General features: G+C 47.7%; 1 protein-coding gene across 10 annotated transcripts in view; it reads right to left on the bottom strand.

Moving 5' to 3' along the window:
* Positions 1-25: 25 nt before the first annotated feature.
* The window catches only part of slmapa (sarcolemma associated protein a), a 59,684-nt gene continuing 34,179 nt past the window's right edge, over positions 26-25,530 (bottom strand). For 3 of the 10 annotated variants that reach the window (XM_036532284.1, XM_036532291.1, XM_036532292.1), the window contains 18 exons: positions 25,344-25,439; positions 25,119-25,190; positions 24,868-25,008; positions 24,580-24,717; positions 23,831-23,999; positions 23,417-23,467; positions 21,079-21,141; positions 18,727-18,786; positions 16,940-17,014; positions 16,325-16,384; positions 14,076-14,156; positions 13,640-13,699; positions 7,559-7,684; positions 7,266-7,340; positions 6,822-7,127; positions 4,598-4,715; positions 3,061-3,232; positions 1,431-2,805 (listed from right to left, as the gene is read on the bottom strand). In XM_036532284.1, coding sequence (XP_036388177.1) covers positions 2,536-2,805; positions 3,061-3,232; positions 4,598-4,715; positions 6,822-7,127; positions 7,266-7,340; positions 7,559-7,684; positions 13,640-13,699; positions 14,076-14,156; positions 16,325-16,384; positions 16,940-17,014; positions 18,727-18,786; positions 21,079-21,141; positions 23,417-23,467; positions 23,831-23,999; positions 24,580-24,717; positions 24,868-25,008; positions 25,119-25,190; positions 25,344-25,439 — 2,133 coding nt within the window. In that variant the 3' untranslated portion in view covers positions 1,431-2,535. Of the gene's footprint in view, positions 315-896; positions 985-1,430; positions 2,806-3,060; positions 3,233-4,597; positions 4,716-6,821; positions 7,128-7,265; positions 7,341-7,558; positions 7,685-13,639; positions 13,700-14,075; positions 14,157-16,324; positions 16,385-16,939; positions 17,015-18,726; positions 18,787-21,078; positions 21,142-23,416; positions 23,468-23,830; positions 24,000-24,579; positions 24,718-24,867; positions 25,009-25,118; positions 25,191-25,343; positions 25,440-25,530 lie in introns of those variants that run through there. The other 7 variants (XM_036532285.1, XM_036532288.1, XM_036532294.1 and 4 more) reach the window with 7 other exon arrangements.

A 25,530-nucleotide genomic window follows, 5' to 3' on the forward strand; every position in this document is an offset into this window, starting at 1 on the left:
GAAGTTACAACTTTTATTCCCTCTCTCTAAATATATACAGTTACATTTTATACAGTTAAAGCAGAGACCCTACTGCTGTACTTGCAAACAGCTGTGTGGAGATCAGGAGGTAATGGAGGTGGGGAATGGAGCCCTGGAGGATCCAGGAGACTGGGCTTGAGTAGAGAGGGCGGGGCTTTGTGGGTGGGTGTGGCATGTGAGGGTGTGACAGGGGGGCTCGCTCAGGTGCTGCTCTTGGACAGGCCCGGGTAAAGCACGACCGCGGTCACGGCAACCATCACAGCAACGACAGGCATCCAGGGCAGCCAGCCGCTCTGAAACAAGACGGGAGACAAGAGAGAGACGCTGGCGTGAGCGTCGGGCCCGGCCTGGGAGGACACCTTCAGCCTCCTCTTCACCGGGGCTGAGACAGAGGTCAGGAGAGTGATGATACAGAAGTTATACTGACACTGCGAGAGGCCAGTGACCTCGCAGGAGTGACAGAAGGATTAAAAAAAAAATAAAATAAACATAAATCAAACAAGACTTTCCTTCATTGACTGAGGAAAAGCCATGTTTATTTTAAACCAAATGGGTAGAGATGAGAAGGAGCAAAAGAAAAAAAAACAAACCAGAAAACAAGTTTTTAAAAACAGAACGGAAAAACCAAAATCCCAAAAGCAACATTAACTCACATATTAGTGACTCCAAGCAAGACAGACGAATGTTAGATGATTAGTAAGAACTTTTGGTATAAGGAAATTAGCTTTCCCCAGTGTTGCTAAGCTCCAAAAAAGGGATTTTGGGCCAAGCAGATGCAGAAGAGATTTTTTTTGCCATGCACGGTTCTTAAATAAGAGGATGATACAGAGAAGTGACAAACGCACAGACACGGACTCAACAGGAGCACTGTGTACCTTTCTACCACAATTGGCCGAAGCACCAATACAGCAAAGCCAGGATAAGGCCGATGAAAATGGCTTGGACAGGCTGCAATATGGATGGCTAAAGGAGGGAAGGGATATTACAATCATCAATACTGGAGGCTAGTCAACAAAAACTGGATCTGACGGAGTGAGGTGGGTATAGCTTACACAAACAAAAAGGGTCTCTTAAAGGTGGGGGGGGGGGGAATTTGTCAGATATACACAACACGTATACAGAACACTGTTGGATGTCTAAGCAACATACACTTTTAACATCTAGAAGCTTTGGGCATAAGAAACAAGGGTAGAGGACAAAAAAATGAATAGACCTTTGCAAGTGATAGACTTTGGTTATTAAGCGTAATTACTGAAAACAACCCATAACTGGAGCTGGTTTCAGTAAGTTAAAACCCGGCATCCTTGAGCTTCTCTGTTTCACTTGAATTTCCCCCTGGATAGGTGCTACTCCTGTGTAGAAGGGCCCAGTTACATCCATTGGCAGGGTGTGTGTGAGGGGTAGGGGATGGGACTGGCAGCACACTGATCTGTGGGAGCAGCGTGAAGGTGACCCGGTTTAACGGAGAACCTGATACACACACTGCACTCCGGTGCTGCAGAGACCAAAGAGGCTGAGCGGCTGCTGTGTACAGACTCCCTTTTAAAAAGGGTCACCGAAGGCCCGCCGTGCATAGTGTGATAATTATGGAGTCAAAACCTCCTACGTGATTATTCTCGCATAACCGGGGAAAAAAAAAAAAACTGCTACAAAAGGAAATATTGCTATGCAAAAGAGAAGACTCAGCTTTCTTCTTCCATCTGAAGCCGATTCACACAGAATCACAGGGTCACCAAGTAGCAGCTTTGCAGAAAAACATTCGGGGGGTTGGGGAAATAATTAAGTAACTGGCAGGATGTTCAAAATTCAATGCTTCATTTGTCCGTGACACTATGTGCTTATCAGCAATGAATCAGCCTGGGTCGCCAGGCAACTGCCATAGTGATGGGCCTGTTCACGCGCCTGCCTGAGATGTGACCAAACAAGCTGCAACTGCCCTTTCTCACCGCCTGCTGACTGTTTTTGCAGTTTTTGCTTTTTAAATACGGACGCAGAGAGAAAACTAATAGCAGATCTGCAGCTTCAGCCCCGATTTATCCTGCGCATGGCAAACCCAGAGGTGCTGATGGTGGCCGTATTGTGCTGATGTTGATAGCGCGGGGCAGCAGGTCGTTACTGAGCGTGTGCGGAGGGTCGGGCTGTGGCCCTCGGGGGAGTCCCCTCAGAGCTGGCACAGCTCATTTCCGCGCATAAGCTGCCGTCGTCCCGCTCATCAGCTCTGCCACGTAGCTCTGCTGAGAGACCAGGCTCACTGGAGCGCTGTTTCCCATGCCTAACCAGCGGTCAAATCTGGAGCGGCCCTTCTGGAAAAGAGCAGCATGATCACTGCTGAAAGACGAACCGGGTTGAAAGAAGCTAACCAGTTTGACTTTTGTTTTGCCAGTTTTTTTTTTCTTGCCCCGCAAGTGGGTTCTGCCAGTGCTATAAGCTTTGTCCTGGAAACAGCTGAAAAAGAGTTCTCATCAATTACAGGCCTGTGAAAGAGCAAAGTGACAATGAAATAACAACATTACTTTAGTCTTCCACAGATAAAACCTTTGTTTCACAGAAAGAAAACATGTTATTGCGGATGTTATTGTGTTCCTTCCGGGACACTTGTGTCCTGTGACAGGACGTCCCCAGGGTCTGGCGGGACTCTGGGACACTCACATTGTTTCCCTTCTCCTGCAGAAGCTTCAGGTTGACCTTGCACTGCTCCAGCTCATCGTTAATGGACCGCTTCTCCTGCTCCGTCCGCTCATACCTCTCTCTCAGGTCCAACAGCTGGGTTTGAGTGTCCTCATACTGCAGACAGGGAGAGGCCCGGAGTCAGAGAGCAAGAAAGAGGAATAAAGACAGCGAGGGGGAGAGAGAGACGAAAAAAAACAACAACAAAGGGACAAGCACAGATTTCGCAAATTACCACCGAAACGTTGGAAAAAAGCTCCACACACAGATCTTAAAAATGTCTTCAGAGGCAGGCTGACCTCATGCCGATTACAGTACTGATCACATGTGTGTCTGCAGCAGACATGCTTGTGGCTCTGAACCCAGGCTCACCTCCTTCTGCAGGCTCTTGGTGCGGCTGTCGGCCTGGGCCAGCTGCGTCTTCAGCTTGCTGGCGTCCTGCATGTGCTGGTCCTGCATGCTGCCCAGCTTGCTCTCCAGGTCCCCCTGGGACTTCTCCAGGGCATTGAGGCTGCCCCTCAGGGTGGCACTCTGCTCCCGAGAGCTGGGGAGGGAGGGAGGGGGGAGGTATTACCAGGAGACAGCAGATATTACAGCACATTTCTACCCATTACACCTCAGTGAAAGTTTTTCCGGGGGATTAGTAACAATGTGCGGTCCAGGAAAACAAGAGTGTTACTCAGTAGAACTGAAGCTCATTGTGTCTAACGAGGACAGACAGTGACACTGAGCCGCCCTCGGTCCTCGGCAGGAGAGCAGAGGGAGCGGGGTTTCCAGGTAAAAGCCGAGGGGGGAGGGCTTACACAATGACAGAACAATGGGGGCAATGTTGAGCGCTGTGAGAAGACAGCTGATCAAACAGTGCCACTCACACAGAACCACAATAACCCCGAAGGCCGGTAAAGGTCGCAGAAAACAAACCCCTCTATTCATGCACCCCTGTCTGGAGCGTTTTACAGTCCCACATTTTGGGCATTAAAAATGCATGGGGCTGTCAAGGGCTCCATGCAAAGGCACACGGGCGAACTCCTCACAGGCATGTTTGCTCAGGTTACTTGTCCTAGGACAGAGGGCCCAACCTGTACATAAAAGCACACTGTCGGAACAGCAGAATTTGGGCGGGGGATGTACGGCAGGACCCACACGGCTTTATCAGCGCCGAACCCCGCAGTGCTGAGGGGGCCAGCCCGCTCCCCCGCTCAGCTGCACTACGTGCCCTCTCCCTCAGGGCTCCAGGCATCCAGCAATCAAATAAATACCTGTCAGCGAACCGCACACCACAACGCTGCACAGCGCGCCAGCGAGAAAAAAAACCACTCTGCTGAAGGTGTCAAAAGACCCAAGACAGAGGGCCGGACGCGTCAGCGGGGAAGCCAGGCGAGGACGGAGCCAGCAGAACGGTGTCTCGCTTTCACAGAGATGGGTGGGCAGTGTGGAAAATCAGACTCGTGAAAGGCACCAGAAATGAATCATTTCTGACGCGCAGCCCGGCGGAAAGTTAGCGGCACACGCAGCGTCTGTGCAATGGCGTCAGCTGCCGTGCTGCACGAAAAAGTGCTGGATTTACAAAACGAATCAGCGTTCGAACGTGCTCCAGGTTTGTCCAAGGGTTGAGAAATAAATTCCATGAGAAGGAGAAGCCTTGTAAGTGGGTGATATATTTACTGATAAATGACAAATGAGCTGGAATTTGGGAAGACCTGATACTGAGAAATGTACTCTGGTAAGCCATTAATACGGAGCTGACTTCCAGCTTTGGGTAGCACATCTTCACAAATTTGTCCCTGAATTACATTCCGTTCTGCTGAGATTTGGCTCCCTACAGTCCCTGTTCCCTTCCCCTCTGGTGACATCTCGGAAAACGCGTTTGTACTGAGAGGACCTGGAGGGCGGGGGTCTGTGGACTGACCTGTCCAGCTCCACCTCCAGCTGCTGCAGCTTCTCCAGAAGCGCCACCTTCTCAGAGCGCAGGGATGTGCACTCCTTCTGCAGGCTGGAGCACTCCTTCTGCAGCCTCTCCAGCTCGCCTGCGCGCACACACACATGCAGTACCATTAAACACAGTCACTGCATACTCCAACACACACACACACACACACACACACACACACACACACACACACACGCACGCACGCAGTACCATTAAACACAGTCACTGCATACTCCAACACACACACACACACACACACACACACGCGCACGCACGCAGTACCATTAAACACAGTCACTGCATACTCCAACACACACACACACACACACACACACACACACACACACGCGCACGCACGCAGTACCATTAAACACAGTCACTGCATACTCCAACACACACACACACACACACGCACGCACGCACGCAGTACCATTAAACACAGTCACTGCATACTCCAACACACACACACACACACACACACACACACACACACACACACACACACACACAGAGTACCATTAAACACAGTCACTGCATACTCCAACACACACACACACACAAACGCAGTACCATTAAACACAGTCACTGCATACTCCAACACACACACACACGCACGCAGTACCATTAAACACAGTCACTGCATACTCCAACACACACACACACACACACACACACACACACACACACACAGAGTACCATTAAACACAGTCACTGCATACTCCAACACACACACACACACACACACACACACACACACACAGAGTACCATTAAACACAGTCACTGCATACTCCAACACACACACACACACACACAAACACTCAAAGCAAGGCTGAGATCAACACACAGTTTCCAAGAGAAACACATTTTCACTTAATTTTTTTTTCCAAAAAAGATGTACCCCCCATCTTAAAACTGGCTAAAATTTGCATTGCCAAAACAATAAGGGTAAAATTCATTTCCAATGGTGTTCACATGCCCTCCAGTGAACCACAGTCTAAGGAATGGTAACACTGTGCTGCATTGGTGAAAGTGGGCCAGGCAGTTAAGGGTGTGTGGTCGGTTCTGCTACTCAGCGATTCTGAACAATGAACAAGAGCAAAAGGAACGAGGGACACAAAACCGCACATGGTTACAGGCAGTCTTTCTTTGAAAGCAAAGTCTTCTTGCCAACTGTACTTTTGGTATGTGCACACCAATTCCACTCATTCCACAGATAAAAGGCGATACAGTCACCTAAACGCTGGCTGACAGAAACCGATACTACTGATGGCAGAAACCTGACCCATTCCATTCTGTTTATTTCAACTGAAACTTCCGCTGCAGAAATACTTCAGAGGAGACTCACAAGGGGGGAAAAAAACACCCTTCGCCATGACTCAACAATTAAAATTCAATATGAGCAGACCCAAGCGGGGAGACGCGATTGATAGCATGTGTCTTGCTGCTGTCAGTCCGTGAATAAATCAATGCCGGGTAATGAGATGAAGGTCCTGAGGAGCAAGTCTTAATCTTCTGCCTCACATATGAATTTATGCCTCCTCTGTGTTCTACAGTCGAGCACTAGGCGCCTTTATTCCTGACAACCGAGGCCTGCGTTTTGTCAAGACTCTTAAGCCGCAGTGCGGAATAATGGTGATTTCCTGCTGACAGCGTACATTAATGCTCCAGCACGGTGATCAAACCCTGCTTTGCCTTTCCCTCTGGACTGAGCTCTTGGTAGAATGGCAGACCAATACAGACAGCATGTTTTATGCAGTGTTCTACTCATAACCTAGAGACACTACAACACAAAATTCACTCTCCTGTGTTAAAGTCTATTCGTGACGGGGAAAATAAAGTATGTGGTTTCTACGAAGTACCGACTGGCTAAAAACAGGTCACTGGCGAGCCGGAAAGACCTTTATTGGGTAGGCTTCAGCCACAGTACTGGGTCAGCAACTGGGTCAGAATTCACTGCAGCAGAAACAGGGAACCTGACTGTCCCTGCAGTCTCAGACTGAGTGTTATGAAAAGGCTACACTTTTACAGAGCCATCACTCACCGCTGACCACAAGGGCTCGAGTGGCAGCTCTCGGCAGTGCGCGGATTCCAGTCATGTGAGAGTACATTCAGCCCTTTCACTGTTCATAGTGAGCAGTGAGTATTGCACTAGTGCATCACAGGTGCTGTCGTCCAGCGTTGCCTGGGCCCCTGGGGTCATACCTTGCAGCTGTGCGGCCTTCTCCCTGTGCTGGCTCTGCTGCTGGAAGCTGGCCTGCAGGGTGCTGATCTCCATCTCGTACTTGGCGGCGGCCTGGCGCCACTTCTCCAGCTCGGCGGTGACGGCGCCGAGGTCCCCCTGCAGGGCGGCGATCTCGCGCTCGCGCTCGGCGTTGGCGGTCTCCATGGCGTGCCGCAGCATCAGCACCTCCTCCTGGGCGCTGTACAGCTCCTCGCGCGTGCTGGAGATGGCGCTCTCGCGCTGCTCCCGCAGCACCTCCATGTCCGCCTGCAGCTTCTGGAGCTGGGCTGCGCGCACAGTAGCAAGACGCGGGTTACTGACACGCCCTGCTGCCACTCTCTGAGTTACGACGACGGGCCGAAAGACGAGGGCTGCTGCGATGGCGACCACAGACACTCCCTCAGGCAGCAGAGCCTCACACTCACCCTGCAGAAACTGGATCTGTTTGGCAGAGTCCTCTGTCTGCTGCTTATTAGTCCTCCTCTCCTCCTCCAGTAGAGCTGCCGAAGAGCAGGGACATGTCAGCGACTCACCAAAACTCCTTTCCTCCAGCCATGCCCAAGCTCATTCTCAAAACAATATTTTACTCATCATTTCACTGCAATGAGCAGAATGCTTCCGCCGAACCCCTCTCCCCACTGTCCACACTCAAGCTCTTTCTCCCACCATCGTGTGCAGAACGCTCAGAATCTGCGTAACTGAAGGCGAAGTGCCTTACCTTGCAGCTCCACACATTTCTGCTTGCCGGTGTTGGCGAGCTCCTGGGCCTCCAGCAGCTCCCTGTGCAGGTGCTGGATCACCTGCTCCGTGTCGCCGGGCTCCAGGTTGGCCCGCCGTAGCTCGTCTGCGGAGAGAGGGGCCAGACGGGTCGTCAGAGTGCCCACCGCACAGCAGCGCATCAGAGAGAGGACACACAATCCTAGCTACCTACGTGTGTGTGTGTGTGTGGTCCCCGTTTTAGATGAAACGACTGCGACGATGATGCATCAAATGGATTTGGGTAGGGCGGGGTGTCAGTTCAAGAGTTTGTAAACTAAACTCCCCTCAGAGATTTTTTGGGACTACACCAGACAAACCCTCAATCACAACCATTCTTTCATGACCACAGAAGCATCGTTCATCCGCTAGCTGATAGCAGGCCTGAACGAGCTGCGTTTTTCCCCCACACTAACACAGCTGAGCGTCTCGCCTGTTAACCGTTTTCAGCGGAGCATTAAACCGACCGCATTTTATTTCCCCTTGGCAAGCTGAAAAGCTGAAAGCAGTCGGCCATTCCGGAGCCAAACTAAACAGCCGTGGAGGGCAGTATAAAAGGCGAGGGTTAAATGAGTATTATTTACTTCTGTACCCTCCACACTCATAAAATGCTACATAAAGTGCTATATTGGTGTTAACAGTGCTGCCAATAAAGATTCAGTAAATCTGTCGCTGAGCAAGGTGACCAGGTGTTGTGGTAGTCTGCAAACTCAACGTGTGTGTGTGTGGGCTGGGCACCAGTGCAGGCATCCCACAATCACTGTAGTTTGTCCACCAACGTGACACAGAAGGAAGAAAGACGCTGCAGAACTTTGTTCATTTCATGGGAGAATTGAAGAACAAAGTGTGCCTGCCAAGCCCTTGTTACCACTTCATCAGAGACAGGTTAAAATAAACTGCTAAAGCTAAAGGCAATTAGCACCCCAGAAATACCACACAACAGTGATTTCCAGAGTAGCACTAAGTTTACAGACCCAAAATGAGCAAACTCTCTTGACAAAGGCGAAATGGAATCTATTCAACATATTCACCACGCCCTTATGGTTGCTGTTGGCATTTTGTCAATCTTTATGATGGCTTCCATATTTTAACTCTGTATACTGTGAATCTATCTGCAGTCAGACAGGGCCAGAGCAAAGGAGAACAAGCAGATGACAGCCTCATGGGGAAACATTCTATGATTCTAAACTTGTCCACTACATAAAACGATTAAAAGGCCAATGAAGCACTTCCTACTGACGCAACTAATCATAGTCGTAGAAAGCCGGGCAACATGGTTATTATGTGGAAAGAACCATAAATGGTTTCAAAGTCATCTGCAGACCCAGGCGCCCCAAACTGGGCTCCGACACAGCGTCGCTGACAGGGTGATTACGAAAGCGTGCTGGTAGGGACCCTGACGCTCAGTAATGCGCCGCACAGCTCCAGCGAGGCCCCTGACATGGGGCTGCCAGTGTGTCTGCTCACCCCGCGGTAGGCACTGGAGATGGCTCCCCTGCCCAGGCGCAAGGCCAGTGCTGTGTATTCATGTGGCTTGGACGCAGCGGGCCGCTGGGAATTCTCCTCTCTTATAAAAACCAATAAATGTCACTTCTCTGTTTACGGAGCAGATGTTAATGCTTATGTCATGCGCCGGTTTTAGCTGCGCCGTTCCCCTCCGCTGTCAGATGGCGGCCGAGTGGGGTGTTTAGTGAGTAATGCACGGCTCCAGCCTACAAGATGAAATCCCCCCCTTCACCCCCCCCCCCCCCAAACCCCCATCACCCATTTGCAGTACCTCTGATGTCCTGCCATTACTGTGATGAAAGGAACAGATGAATACATACATAAGTAAATCTCTCTCTCATACCCTTGCAGCATTTTAATTATCACTGCCTTGGAGAGATGGGAACAGAGCACTTCCAGGGCCACCCATTTCCTGCCTGGGCCAGTTTCCCCACAGGGCTGAGTGCATATATTCTACTGGTCTCTCTGATGCACACATCACCTATCATTAGTATACCTGCCCGGTCACAAAGGCACAGAACCCACCAAAAATCAAGTTCTCACATGTCCTCTAAACAGCCTTTGCTTCGGTAACAACTCGGTGAATGGGCAGGTATCCATCCAAACTAATTTGCACCAGTACATATTAGACCTTTGTTTAGTCAAAGCACTGCCTCATGTGGTGCAAACAACACCTCCCGTTACCCATGTGTGCAGCTGGATGTGTCACCAGAGTAGCTCAGTTCGTCATTTCCTGTGTTCTTCCAGACCACAACACTACACAGCCCTGTAACTCCAATCAAACTCTCCTCCACATGTTCAAGATCTGCTCAGCCTTGCCTGTTCTCAAAAACAGACCAAACAAACAGTTCTTATTTAAATCTGCAGCATCTACAAAGCTCTCCCATGAAATATAACACACTAAGATGTTGATGAGAACTTGATGTCAAGTGTTTTGATTAGTTTGGTGTGAACCAAGAAAACTAACACAACAGCACCCTCTAGTGATAGGTTTGTGCACTTGCCCATGTAGTTATTGCCAAATAACAGCACAGAAAAAGTCAGACACGGCAGTTCAGACTTGACATGCAGCCGGAAACAATGAGCACGGCATGAGGTGGAGACAGAGAAATGCCAAAAAGAACTGCCGCACGCAAGACATCTCCCTCCTGTCAGGCCAGAGTAGAAAAACTTGGCCTTGAAAGTAGAAGTGCAATATGTGGCCGCTGTCCCGAACGGGAAACATTTGAACAGTGCTGCAGGGTTGACACAGTGCCTGGACTGTACTGACAGGGGGATGCAGTCACAAGCCTGCCCCCTGTTCCCGGCACAAGGGAACACCAGGGGGGGATGCTGCTTCCAAAAAGGCAAACTCCTGCAGCGCACCTTGGCAGCAAAAGTAGGCCAGCATTACCTCACTGTAATTCTCTCGCTGCCTCAGCCTGCATGCAAACAGCTTTTCACAGACGAAACACTGGGAGTTGGGGGCCCGCGTAGCCAACTGCATTCAGCCATTTGGGCCTGTCCCTCTAAAGCTTGGTGTGACTAATTCAGCTGTTTTAGAAACAGAACAGGCCTTGGTCTACCATGTAACTCTTATGCTATCCATATTGTAATTTCTATCATTTACTTTTGGTTCATCAAAAGGCTGTGAAACTTGTTACAAATGAGGAATAATGTGGCAGAGAGTAACATTAGCACGCATGTGACTGAGGAAGCAGTAGAAGTAATCGTTACAGGATCTGTGAGCATGGAACTATGGGTAATGCATATGCAAGTCTGGGGCCTTCTGCGAAATGGAATGCCAGTAAAGGAGAGGCAAGCTACACCAACTGTTGAGAAATTAACATGCCTCTGAATGATATGAATGACATTCATGCAAATCAGTCAATGGAGTATCAAGAGCCCTTGTGTATACTGGCAGCTATAATAACCTCTGTGAGGAGGATCATGTGGATGAATATATAACAGTGTGTGTGTGTGTGTGTGTGTGTGTGTGAGAGTGTGTGTGTGAGTGTGTGTGTGAGTGTGTGTGAGAGAACGCGCAGGACCATGTGGATGGATGTGTCTGTGTGTGTCTGTACAGGGCTGTGTGGATGAGTAGAAGTGTGTGTGTGCATGTGTGTGCGTGTGTGTGTGTGTGCGTGCGTGCGTGCGTGCGTGTATAGGACCACATGGATGAACGTGTGTGTGCGTTCGCATGTGTGTTGGATCATGTAGATAAGAGTGTGTGCGTACACAGGGCCTCTAGGCGCCTCGGTGTTGAGCAGTGAAACATACTGCTGAAGCTCTAGCTTTCAGGGCCTCCGATTAGATTCCTTTTTCGCGGCGTGTTTAGCGACAGACAATGGGGTGCTGAACAGCACTTCCTCCCCTGCTTCCGGATGTGGATTAATGAGGCCCAGTCGCCCCTATCAGCCACCGGGAAAAGGCATGACCTCACCGCACAGAGCGGGCCTTTGGCAGCCGCCGTGAAAGAGCAGGAACCACTCAAGACAGTTTGCCATACAAGGTGATAATACAGACATGACGTCATGTAAAGGCACCCAAAAAAGCGCATTGTCTAAGTCATCTTTTCAATGGTCCTAAAATATACTTACAAATATGCTTGCATTCCAAATTTTTTTTTTTCCTTCCTTTTTTTTTTTTTAAATCAAGTGGTAAAACACCATCTAATCAAAGCGGAGTGTTAGCTTTGGGTGAGGAAGTAAAAGTGATTTCCTGTTCTTTGAGCCCGGGCCATTACAAAAACACAGATCCAGGGTTTTCTGACTTTGTAGAGTTTTAGGCATTGGCCTGCCTCACCCTTAATGATGACACCGGCAGGCAACCGAGACTGCACAATCATACAAAAACATTTCCACAAGCGGGCTGACAGGTGTCATGCAGCCAGATGGGCCACCACGTCTTTTATGAGGAGCCTGACATGTGTGATGCGTTCGGGCTGCTGGCACTGGGATAGCCCCTGAGGCCTGGAATATTATCTGCATATGGCTGAGGAACAGGTGGGGGAGACATATTAAGGCCTCGGCGTGTCTAGTGACAACACCCTGCCGAGTCAGGACAGCATCAGCAAGGCCCATAAATCCACGCACACCAAGCCACAGAGCACGGACCCTGAGGAGACACTTTAAACAATGATAAAACATCTAGAGAGAACTTCGGAAGCATGGTTCAATCCAAGTAGGATGAACCTGGAAGATTCCGTTCTGCTGATCAAACTGTTACTAGTTTCTCTTATTAGCTCATGAATTAGTTTCCAATGGTTGGTGGTATTTTGGTTCAAGCACACACACCCTAATAAGTGTGAGAAGCGTGCGGAGCCTAATTCTGGTCTGATGCAGACACGGTGAGGGGTTGAAGGGGGCACCAGCTGGGCTGCTGACAGTAGTGACATGACTGATGACCTGAACTCAACTGCTGCGGGACCCGTTAGCACTCACCTTGACAGCAGCACAGCACCCTGCCAATGGCCAGGGATTAACTTCGGCTGGATATTAATCCCTCTTCCTTCAGGACATTTTTCATTCATTACTCCCATTTAATAAGTAAGACCTGACACAAGCTGTGCTTAATGAGTTGCTGCGCACGAAACACTTTCAGATAAAAGCAGGGTTTCCATCATTTTGCCACCCCAATCCTCCCCACTCAGGACTGACCTCTTCTCTGGCGGCAGCAGCCGAAGGCTTTATCTGAGCGCCAGCTGTTTTCTCAGCTCTTTCAGCAGTGATATCTCAGTCGACATATCAGGGATACTCTTTTTTAGAGATAACCAGCGCAAGTAAAGCGGCTTGCCTTCACAACAGTACAAAAATAAACCATCGACTACACTGACACATGAACGGCACTCTAGGGTAAACATTTTCGAATGCTGCATGTTAATCTAGATCGCCATGCGAACTATAAATACATGCAATGAGTCAGGGAAAAAAAGTGACACATTGTAATAGGGAAAGGGAAGGAGATGTTTGCACTACGTGGCTGCTCTCACTGACAGAAATCCACCCGATTTTCCAGACTAATTACTCCTTAATTGGTTCACATTCCGGGGGGGGGAAAGGGGGGGGGGGCGTCTACCTCCGTCCCACTTTCCGCATGGCTACAGCCTGGAGCCGCGCGGGGAGCGAGGGCGCGAGTGTGAGCGATAAGGTAGGCACGCAGAGCGAGGACCCCCAACGCGAGCGCCCGGGGGCCAGGAGGAACGCTCACACCGTGCCTGCAGAAAACTCCGTCAGATTCCACTTTAATTCCAGCACATCCCACAAGTGTGCCTGTGCACAGCTCCATATATAGTCACGTCAGGACTCTCAGCCGCCCTGCCCACACCCTGCCTTCACAATGCTCTCTGAAACTTCCACTGCTCCTGTCTGTGCCACTCCAATGCACTCTACGTCTCCTCACTCAACACAGCAAAGACTTCATATGCATATTCAGTGCGTCTCTTTACATTCATATAGACTCACTTCAGAACAATTCATTTTACCGAACCAAACAATGTGCTTGAATCAAACAACCCAAACATCTCATACATTAAAAGGAAAGAAGTATTTGAAATTACCTTTCAGTAGAGCAACCTTGTTCAGGGGCTCATTCAATTCCTGCTCATCCATTTGCCCGTCTGCAAACAAGAGAATGAAATACATTGGCTCAGGGTGGGTAGGGAAAGTACTAAACAGGGCAGAGCGAAAGATCAATGTACATTTATCACACTGAACAACTACTCACTGGGCTTTGGGGAAAGTTCAAATCAAACCAAAACAATAAAATGTTCAGTTGTAATTTTATAAATACACATTACCGATTGCCTTTTTGTAACAATAACAGTTAAGCAACCATCTATGCTTCAAAGGTTTGAAAATATCAGAACAACAAGTCTAACAAGGAAATTCACCAAGTGACAGGATTTTAGTTTTAATTGACAAATCGAAGAACAATGACATGATACAGAATTTATTTTCATGTGTACAAACATCACAGAGGAGTAAAGGCTTTACCTGAAGTGTCGTCACTGCTTTTGTCCTTGCTGGGACTCAGTGTGTCTGACATATCCGACTCTTTAGCATCTATTTGATTTTCTGAGGGGAGACAGGAGATACCACTTTGAGGAGAACGACGGGGGGAGGCAACAAATGTAACATGATCAGAACGCCTGGGTATCAAGTTAAACGGAAGCTGGAGGTTATAAAAGAAAAACGCCACTAGCGGAAAATTAATGGAGGCTTCATGAGAATCTTATTTCATCTTTTTAGCTGACTCGGACGAGTTCTGTGACAGAAGCTTTTAGGAGTTGTCACAAATGGTCTCTCCCTACTTGTTCCAGGTTCCCATTCACCACACATGGTCATATATCCGATTAGGGCTTCCAGAGGGGGATACAGTTGCATGCTAAAATAGTTGGGCTTTTGTTCGGGGATCTCTGCTGTCCTCTGGCCAGTTGGATGGCAATGTAAAAAACCCGAGTTGTTTATAAAATGAACAATAGTGGGTGCTTTGGGGCTGGTACAGGGGGCGGCCATGGTGTCAGAGGGGGGAAAATGGACGCCACCACAGGGGTTTATCTGTCCACTTTCACTGGCTCCTGTGGTCAGCTCAATCAAACCTATAGCGATTTTTTAAAGCATTTTTTTCCAAAAGTTTCACAACTGGAAAACTTGGGTTTTCACACGTTACAGTTTCACAATACAATACCTAAAAATATGTGGCAAGAAGAGATTGCTCCTCATCTCTGCAACAGCAAGGGGCACATGACTATCTCAAATAACCCCCTGACGGTAATCACAGGACGAACCCGAAATAGCCCCCGATCGATTAATGCTTCTAAAAAAAGGGCATGAGGCCGGGCACACTTGTGCGTCCCGATAGAAGTACGCACGCAGAAGCACCACCCTGAACGGGGGCGCAAAAAATGCCACTGTTTCCGTCAGCTGGGGATTTTCGGAGCAACTGGTAGACCTCTGGACTGCATTCTGCAGTGCAGCTTCGCTAATCTAGGCGCCCGCAATCTGTGCTTTTAATCCCCACAGGATAACGAGGTCAGGAGCAGATGCCACTGTGATGCCAGGGCCCATGAGGGGCAGAACCCAGAGGATGAGAGAGAGAGAAAGGGGGATAGAGAGCAAGCCAGAGAGAGAGAGAGAACCAGAAAGAGAGCGCCACATACAGAGAGAGACAGACAGAAAGGGGAGAGAGAACTAGAAAGAGCGATGTTGGGGCCCAAAACGCTAGGATTCCTCCCTCCCCTTTGGAGACTGCCATTACTAAGCATGACTGTCTGATCTACGAGGGAACAGGAGCCCATGGCAGGACTAAATTAAAGTATTACTCATTGTCTGGTGACCCTGACTGGGTCTCCTTTTGTTGAGGTACAGCATCCCCCCTTTAGAAATGTATTCCCTGCCATTCCCCCAATGGAATCAGCACTAATCTAAACTCCCAACAGTGCACACCACAGGGTTGGAGGGACACAGCTGAGCCAAAAGCTGTTTTAAAGCCCTGATGTCGGTCTCCTACCGCAACACGTAGGTGCAGCTTTGTACTTGAGCTCTGGCTCATAGTCCTTTTTTAGATATGACGTTATAATAACCTAACTCTGCCAAATATAGCCATGATGACGCTGATCATCTATTTTTTCGCCTTATATTGTGTTTTGCTGCACTGCTTTAAAGTTGTAACAAAAAATACATTATTTAAACTAAAACACTAGGAGGAGCTCAGAACCCAGAACAGCTGTTCAGGAATCAGCGTGCAGAGGGCAGGTCAGATATAGTGACTCACACGTACAATCAGAGCACTAAACACACTCTGTTCTGCCTCTTACCACATGCACACACATGCATGCGTGCACACACACACAGACATGCACACAAAATGAGCATAATAAAGAACTTATGGGATTCTTATAAATGGCAACCAATGATGGAGAAGGTCTTCATTATAATGAAGTTGGAGGGCATCTGTTGACACCTGACTGAATAAGTGATTTCTTTCATATCAACTATCCCAGCAGAGTGTCAACTACAGGGCTATGGTCTTTAATGTGGAATTTGGCTGCTACTTGTAAAAACTGTGGTGTTTTAATGGCAGTACATTCATATCAATTTGCATGCAATGACGCTTAGCAAACATGTTAGGGCAGTCAGACTTGTCATGTGATTTAAATGGCCAAAATCAATCCAATTGATAATTTAGCGCAGTCACTTTTAACCAGAAGCATGCTCAACAGGACAAATACGTGAAAGCAAACCTTTTACAAGCTTATTTTCATCCATGACATTCTGGTGATGCCCATCATCAATAAGTTTGGCTGTTGAAAGAAACTACAATTACAAGGATTGATCAGGCCATTCAGACGGGCATGCAGGCTTGGTGTAGCTGCAGAAGGGGCTCCTTTTCTCAATGGGTTAATGACAAACTGCTTCCCCCAATGAAGTGTTAAACTTATCCAAAGATGCCATTTGAAAGTATTTTCCAAAGCCTGCAGCCCTATGCTTCTGTGGACTGAACATTTAAGCGGTTAAAAAAAGGGGGGGGGGGGGGCGACTACTTAATACATGGTGCCCAAAAGGCTTGAATAAGGTCAATGTAATTAACCAATTTCCTGCTAAACCAACAGGGAGATTAATGAATTTTTGTAGAACATTTATATTAGGATGTGATCTGAACCAAACGACAGAATGATTCTAAAAATAAAAAATCTAATCTAAAAAAATTTAAATCTAAAAATAATTTTGGACCAAAACACACCTTTTGTTTCATATGAGAAACAGGTTTCAAAAGCTTCTCCTTATGCAGCTGCAGGGATATGACCATTCATGGTCAGACCTTTCACAGAACAGATCACTGCAGGAAACAGCCTCACCTTTGAGTCTCTCAGGACTGTCCAAGCTGTTCTCGTCAGACATCTGGTTGTTTTGTAGATGCGCATCAATGACTTCTGAATGCAATAAAAAAAAAAAACAGGTTGGTCCCTTGTTACAACATGCCCTTGTCACAAATTTTAAACTGCACCATGTGGCTGTGGATCGAATTTAAGCAAAAAGATTCAGACATTTAGATTCTATGCAACTCTGAACTTCCTAACCAAAGAACCCTGTCAGTAGCATGCTTAGGAAGTGAATATTACACTAGTTAAATGCTGGTGAACACACATTTTGAGCCAAGTACACATACAGCAGCTCTGACTACAGACTGATGGTTCCTGTGATACTTTTTTAATTTTGTGCAACCATCTGTGGTTTTCAAAGTACTTATGAGGGGTGTGAGCGGTTACGGCTGTACACAGGCAGCCAAATACCAAAGATGGCATAATACTCTGACGTGTTTTTCAGCTACACTCTGTATTGTATTCTGTACTGCATGACGGTGGCTGCCAAATAGGTGAATGAACGATTGCTGCTCCTCTGCTGTCTCAGAGGTCCTGTAATCAAAATGGTCCCCATGGTTACAGCATACGCTAACTGTTCAAACCCTGACATACATCACGATGGCAAACAACCACTCTGTCACCTCTCTAAGCTACTCCAGTAAGTGCTTAGGCTCAATTCCATGACTTAACGGCACTGAGTGGCTGAGGTGACCCATCACTCATGGGCTTACTAGACAGCAAGAAGCATTTGCTGCACTGGCTTGGACAACAATGGGAAAGGAGATTATACAAAATTAGAAGTGTACTATGGAAAACAGAGTTACATAAGATTGGGGAATCTGAGTAAGATGGGTTTACTGGAGCTAGCTCATGAATCAATCCCCATACAATGTGTCAAGCTAGCTTCCAAATTAGCTACTATAGTTGGCTACCTAGACAGAGACCCAGCAACAAGTTATTTCTAAATCAATTCAAACTCAATTTTCATCTTTATTTAACTTTCCAGACTTTCTGAAGCACTCCTACCACTGGTGCATAAATGTGATCTGTATGGCAAATAGAAATTAATCTTGTGCTTTAAAAGGATCAACAATATCAATATCGAAAATAAAATTATGAAAAACAAAAGCCATGCAGCTGGTATGCCAGCTGGGATCTCTGCACAATGATAAAGTGGTTTTTACACCAAATACTAATAAAGCATAGCTAGTGAGCATTCAGTATCATAAGCAAAATGTTAAAATGCATTATGAAAAAGGCACTTCTGTGGCATAGCTGTGAAAATAATGGTTTGAAATGGTTTATGGGTTGAAATACATGGGGACCAAGTTCAAAGAGCATTGCACAAACACCTGGATAATTTACTAATCTGTGTTGTTCTGATGCTGTGAGTGATTGATACAGGTCCAACCAGTGAACATACTGTTGAAAAATGGGCCTTACAAACTCACTTTTTTTACTGGAACAAAGGTGTGTCTAAATGTCTTTGATACCCTCTTCACATAGACTCACTAGAGCGTATGTGAAGAGGGTATGTGTGCAAGTGTGCAAGTGATCCTACTGCTATCAGCTTCCTTCACTAGGACAGACATGCACAAGCACAGGGAGCCTAAATCCGTGCTGCCACACATCCGTTGATAGATTATCACTGGGACTCCACTGGCATCATGGGTAAACAGAGCTGGCTGGGGGCCAATTTTAGAAAGAGATTCCCCTGTAACTCTCACTCTGGCCTGAAGTGCTGCCTTGGCAGACACCCTTAGAACACCTGCTCATCTTACCATCAAAGTTGGATATCTTGGTCAGCGAAGAATCCACTGCCTCTTTCAATTGCTTCACAGCTGTTTGGAGAAAAACAGTTTCGGATAAACATGAAGCACTGTATTTGCCCAATGCTTTGCTGCTTTACTGGATTTTTTTCATCCCCAGCATACGACTGACATTTTTACTTCTCTTGCCTCCCCCCAAACTTTTAAAAATGTGACTTCATTCATAAACTGACAGCTCTCTCACTGAAACCGTTAAGAGTAATACAAAAAGTTCAGTCTTTACTCAATCAGTTTTAAACATTTATACTGTGTGGCACATTACCATACAGAAAGGAATGTAAGCCCAATTCAAGAAAGAGCCAAAAGAATAATTAGCAAGAGGGGTGAAAGGTTAAAGAGTGGCATGCAGAAACCAGGCACTTCTCATATCTACTCCATGGATTAAGGAGAGAAGGATTAAGAAAGCTGATTCACAATAGTGCTGTAGCACCTACTAACACCACTAAACGGTACAGGGTCCTGAGATGACCAGTGACAAGTGTTGAGTCACCCACAGCAACTGCGTAAAAAATAACCCAGCATAACACACAGTGGAGGAGCAGCTGGCTGAAATCCCTGCATAAGTAAGCCACATGGGAGAGCGGCCAGCGGGCTTGGACAACAACCCCATGCAAACTGACTGAAGAGAACCTGTGTTCCACATCACAGCGCTGTCTTCTATCGCTCCATTGTCTGAGCCACATATCCAGCCGTTTTACCCTCTCTGACATTAAAGTTTTAGTCATTTAGTAGATGCTCTTACCCAGAGCGATTTATAAAGAACACAAAAACTGCATCTAGTAAAGGAAAGGGGTGGTTAGTGTTCACATCCAAGCGGACAAGACTGTGATATTCGGGACATCCCCTCTTCCACAAGTGTAAGGATTCAGGTGAATTAAAAAAAAAAAAAAAAAACACCCACTGCTTGGGATAGCCACAAGCAGACTTGCTTGTGAATGATGCTGTGGCTAATGCTAATGCTATTATCAAAACCAATGGTGAACACAATTGATTAAGCCTGTGTGCAGGTGGGGCTTCTCAGGACTCTTCAGGTACAGCTTTTCCTCTTAACAATTCACTCCAACACCTTTCTTCCATTATGCAGCCATGATGGAAACTACTTTGAAGCATTTTATAGTGCGATCTTTCCTCAGCAGCTGCTTTAAATGCGAGTCAAGTGGTTTGCTTTAGTACATTACAAAAAAAGACTTTGCGGAGGCAAGTAGTACGTTTGATGTGGGATATAGCAAACCAGCACATTTCCCTGTAGGACCAGTGAACATAATTTGGGTCCGGAACAGTGCCTGTGGTAAAAACAGCACAGTGGAAAAAAATCTGGGGCATATCATTTGCAGCATTCAATGACACAGAATCGGCTCTCTCCAAGAATTCAAAGCATACTGAATATTCTGAGGAACCAGTCTTTTATGGCACGAGTGTCTTTAGAAATGGGTATCACTCCATCTGCAGTTTTCTTCTATTCTTGAGCTGATGTCTTGCGAATGCCCCCATTGTTTTCTCACCATCAGAAACAGTGCAACAGCACTGCCACATGTTGTCGGTTCTTTATTGTGCAGGCCCGCCGCCCTCCAAACTAAACGATTTCACAGAACACAAAACAGGAAGGTATTTGCGATGCCGTTTCTGGCAGGTTCAATGAGAGTTTACAATGCAACTCAAATGAAAGGGGCTCTGGCTGCAACAGAAGAGCGAGGATCTACAGCACGGTAAACCTGATGAAAAGAAGCCCACGGAGCATGGCTAAGCTCCGTGAAATAAAACAGGAGTTAAAGCAGGGAAATGAGCAGATAACACGGGGCTGCTTCACGGGTCCTCCGAGTGTAATCAATCACGTACACAGTTACATTAGATCATTAAAAGCATACTGTGCATCATGTTTATGCGACACATGAATTACAGTGCTGAGAGACCTGCTTTCAGCGTGCTCAAAAGAGCACAACTGAACAGAGAAAAAAAAATATAAGAGTGGGACACCGCAGGAGCCCACTCAGATCTATTTACAACACAAAATAAAGCAGATTAGGTTCAAATTCTAAAGGCAAACAGAACAGGCCCTCGATTTAATTACAGACTATAAAAAAAAAATCTCCATTTGAACATATAACAGATAATGAAAACAAAGCATGAAATAAAGTAGGTTTATTTCATATCCACAAAGCACATGGGCCTCCCCTCCTAAGGCCTCTGCTGTTTCAGAGGGAGGTCTACCAACAAATGCCCCCCATTGCAAACGTCTCCCCCCAACTAAACAACCTTTAATTAGAATGGCTAGAGAAGGCAGTGGAAAGAATGCTGTGTACTCACGCTGGCATTCAATGAACTGTTGGATAAAAGTGCAGTCCCCTCCACTCTTTAAAAGAAAGTGTTCTAACAAAGAAAGAAAAACCTTCCATTAAATATTAACATTAGCATTAACATAAGAAATCCCCCCTTTAGAAGGATGTATCTTATGAATAAAGAATATTGTGATATGTAAGCCAGATCTACAAGATACAACATTCAACGGAACCAGACAGAGATGCAGAGGCCAGACGCGGACAGACAGATGAGACCTCACTACCTGTCTCAGACGTCCTGAGAGACACATACCTACCAGGCTTAACTCAACACACCGGGACAAACGGGCCTTACAGGTCAAAGCTACTGAGGAAACAGCAGCTGAGCCTTCATCCCACCCTCTCATTCTCCCTTCATTTCTAATGTGAATGCTAAGCGACTGCTTCTGACTTTAAGATCCACATCATCTTAAAATCAGGAATTCTGTATTTTTAATCTTTACTGAAAAAAGACAGTGTGGTTACAATTAGGCAGCAGTGTGGTACAGCGGTAAGGAGTAGGACAGGTCGCCTAAACCTCAGTTCGACTCCCAGGTGGGTCACTGCCATTGTAACCCTTTGGCAAGGTACTTAAACCAAATTACGCCCATTAATATACAGCTTGTATAAATGGATAGTGTGCAAAAATTTTAAGTGATAGAAATCGCTCTGGATGAGAGCGTCTGCTAAGCAGACATTACGTAAGAACTCAGTTCAAAACTGCTGTAGAACAAACGGCCTGCAAAGCGGTCCACACTCACCTCAAAAGAATGCTGTGTACTGTGCTGCTACTTTCTAAAGTTACACCACGCAGACTGACTGCCCCTCAGGCATACTTCACTGCCATCTGAAGTGTACCCCTTCCAGCTCCTGTATAAACTGCTGTGTGTCACTCCAGGGGCGATTCCGTCTTGTTGCACGGTAATCTGAGTGACAGCAGCTATGTATAGTGCTATCGGTTAAAACGCTCTTCCAGCTGTGACAGGCAGACACAGCGTGTCTCCCTGAGATCTGTCTGTCAGGCCTGACTCCACAGAGCACTCTGGGGCCCCGGGGCCAGACCCCCCTCCGTGCACTGCTACTTCACACCACCCCGTGGCTGGGGATAGCATGTTACAGCCCCACAAGCACACGCCAGAGGTCTTATGCCTTTGCTTTCATTACAAGCAAAGGCAAAGCTCATACTGTAAGGTTTAAATGGTCCGCATGTGCCTGCCCCGCATAGCTGGGAACAGTGGCCTGCAGGTTGGAGCGGTTTTTCTCTGGCTCAGTGCTGAGCAGGGTCTCACGAGTTAAAGTATACCTGACCGTCTTTCTCCAGCGGTCCTGGAGAGTAACACACACAGGGCAGCTTCTTCCATCGCTCTGCTACGGTGAAATGCTTCTCTCTGACCTTCAGACAGACGTTACTGTACTTTGTCTTTATGGGTGAGAGGGACTTCCCATTTCTTTAATGAAGCAGAACATATTCAAAAAGGCCTAGAACTGGGAAGTTGGTGAAACGAGAAAAGAACAATTTAAAATATTTTGGGGAAGCTAAGCTTACTGGCAGCATGTTATTATATATTTTAACACAACAAATTGCTGTCCACTGTTACTTAAAACCTTACTTAGAAAGTAAATCCAAGACCATTCGAACCAACACGCAAACCCTTTTCCTGGATAACATGTATGAGCGACACTATCCTTATAGTGCATTTACAATCACCTGTAAAGAATCACCACGTGGTACCTTGCAGCCTTCATTCTAGCCTATCATGTCTATTAGCCTGTGAGTATTCCATACTGTTCAGATTTTCAAGATGCAAAAAAAGAGTTGAGAGTCAAGAAAAGGGCAGTTGAGTTGCCAGGACGATGAGGTGTACCGTAGTCAGGTTACAGAAGGACACGCTGCACCTCCTTCCTCTGAGCTCAGATCAGTTTCAGGGAGGCGTTCTCCACCTGAGCTTCCTACTGCTGTTGAGGGGCTTTTCTCTAGCGTGACTAGGCAAAATCTCAAAAGTCTCATTACACCTACAGAAACGCACCCACTCACCTCTACAACTCAAAAGCCCTTCACCTTAGTCTGAGAGGACAGAAAAAATGTGGAACTGAGCGTGAGACAGCACCCACTTGGTGTACCCCGCCCAGCTACTCTCCAACACTAATGCGCAAGCTCCACAAAGCTACCTTTCTTAACGGACAGGTCAGTGCAGAAGCAAGACTGAGTCAGACACACAATACAGAACACGCAACATAAAGTGAGCGCTCATGCCAAATTAGTGGAGGAGGAGTAGTAATGTGAGGTTAGCAGAAACACTAACGAGCACTGGCAGACCCGGACTCACCTAAACTGTTGTTTTCCTTTATGTTTTTCTCCTGAAGTTGTTCTAAACGGACTGAAAACAACAATGAAGAGATTCGGGGTGACTAAAAAGCAAGTGCGGTCACAGTCCTGCGTGCCATGCATTTCAAGCCAAATATTCAGCATCAACATCTGTCAAAACGTTTCTGCTCATAGACCTGCAGAAGCTGAGCTTTCTGCATCATATTGTTTTAAGGGAGTAGTACTGGCATCTATAATGTATTGCTCCTCGGCAGTACTGGGGCCATTAACCCTAAGCCTTAGAGGAAAAGCTGCATTTTCCCACCAGACTTTGGGGTTCAGGAGAGCCCTGGGATGTGGAGAAGCCCATGCACCTGAACTGCACATCCCTGTGAGCACTGGCCTGGGAGTGACGCTGGAGCATGCTTTGCGTTACCTTGCAGAGCGGTCAGGCGCTCGTTGGTGAAGTCGTTGTCGGCCTGCAGGGCCTCGATGCGAGCCTGGAGCGCCTGCTCCTTCTCCTCCATCTCCTCAATGCGCAGCTGCAGCTCCTTCTTCTCACTCTGCCCCTTCTGCGTCAGCTCCTCCTGCCGCCCCTCTGCCAGCTGCGCGCGCGCACACACACACACACACACACACACACGCGCGCGCACGCACATACACACGCACACACACACACACACACACACGCGCACGCACATACACACGCGCACGCACACACACACACACAGACGCACGCGCACGCACACACACACACAGACGCACGCGCACACACGCACACACACAGACGCACGCGCACACACGCACACACACACAAACACGGGCATTAGCAGAGATGCACCTTCAGGCACAATCACGGCACAGGCACCCCCCCCCCCCCCCAAACACACAGAGACAGATGTGGTAACCCCTGGAGTGACACACACAGGGGGTTAAGTGCACCATACCCCACACACACACAGACACCACTATCTTAGCACAGTCACACAACAAGACGCATACACAAGCTACCACAGCGCAGGCACTCAATAGCCGTCAAATTCACAATAGTAGGTGTTTCTGTCTCATGTAACTACATGTTTCACTCCAAGCAACGGACACCAAACCAGGATGACAGGTCACTTCCTGTGCCGCCCCCTTGGGCGTCCCCCCCCAGACGGGCGGCAGCTGGAGCAGCACACGTGCCTTTATCTTGTCCGTGAGGTCCTTGATCTCGTTCACTGCCCCGTTGTACTTGTTAGCCAGCTCCCGCAGTTCCTCCTGCGTGCGCTCATTCATCTCTTTCAGGTGAGTACATTCATCCTCTGTGTTGCTGAGACTCCTCTGAAACACACAGGGGAGAAAGACACGGTGTTAAAATGTCTACTTTACTTAAACATTCAGCAAAGCGGGCAAATCCGTCATCATTTTCCCCGCCGGTTTAGCTTGAACGAGGCTCTAGCGGGCGAGAGCCGTCTGAGTTCCCTGGCTCACCTCCACTTCCGACAGCTTCCTGACCACCTCGATTTTCTCCTGAAGAACCCGCCTCAGGGACTCTTTGGCTGTTGTCTCATAGTTGTGTTTGTCCTCCTGTAAGGCTACCAGCTCCTTGCGGATGCCATCTTCCGTTTGGTTCTGGGAAAGTCACGGCAACAATTCTGTGATGTTTGCTTTTCCAAAAGCTGTTCATTAACTTTTTTTCCACCTCCTCCCACCCCCACCCACTAATATCCAACGAAACTTACTTTTGAATATGCTTGCAACTGGTTCCCCATCACTTCCAACCTCGAGAGTAGCCTGTCTTCATCTATCAGAGCCTACAGGGGATAAAACAGGGCCCAAACATTGTTAAGTGCACCGAAGCCCAATAACCCTACCCAGAGGAAACCGTGAGAGCAGGCCCCAATGAGGCTCCTACGCTCCCCGGAGGCCTGTGACTGGAGCCGGGCGAGAGGGGGGGCGGTCAATACCTGCCAGCTGCTCTCTGAGGCCTCCTGTGTGCTGGCCAGCAGTCTCTGCAATGTGGCTAGCTTCTGCTCCAGCATCTGCTCGCGGTGTAAGGCTTCCTGAGGGACGACAAACCGCAGCACACGGTCAGATCAGCGGGTGCAGGTGCACACCCCTCCCCTCGCACCGTCAGGACGATTGTACTGTCAC

Source organism: Megalops cyprinoides, chromosome 6 (genome assembly GCF_013368585.1).
Source record: "Megalops cyprinoides isolate fMegCyp1 chromosome 6, fMegCyp1.pri, whole genome shotgun sequence".
In the NCBI taxonomy this organism is placed as follows: Eukaryota; Metazoa; Chordata; class Actinopteri; order Elopiformes; family Megalopidae; genus Megalops; species Megalops cyprinoides.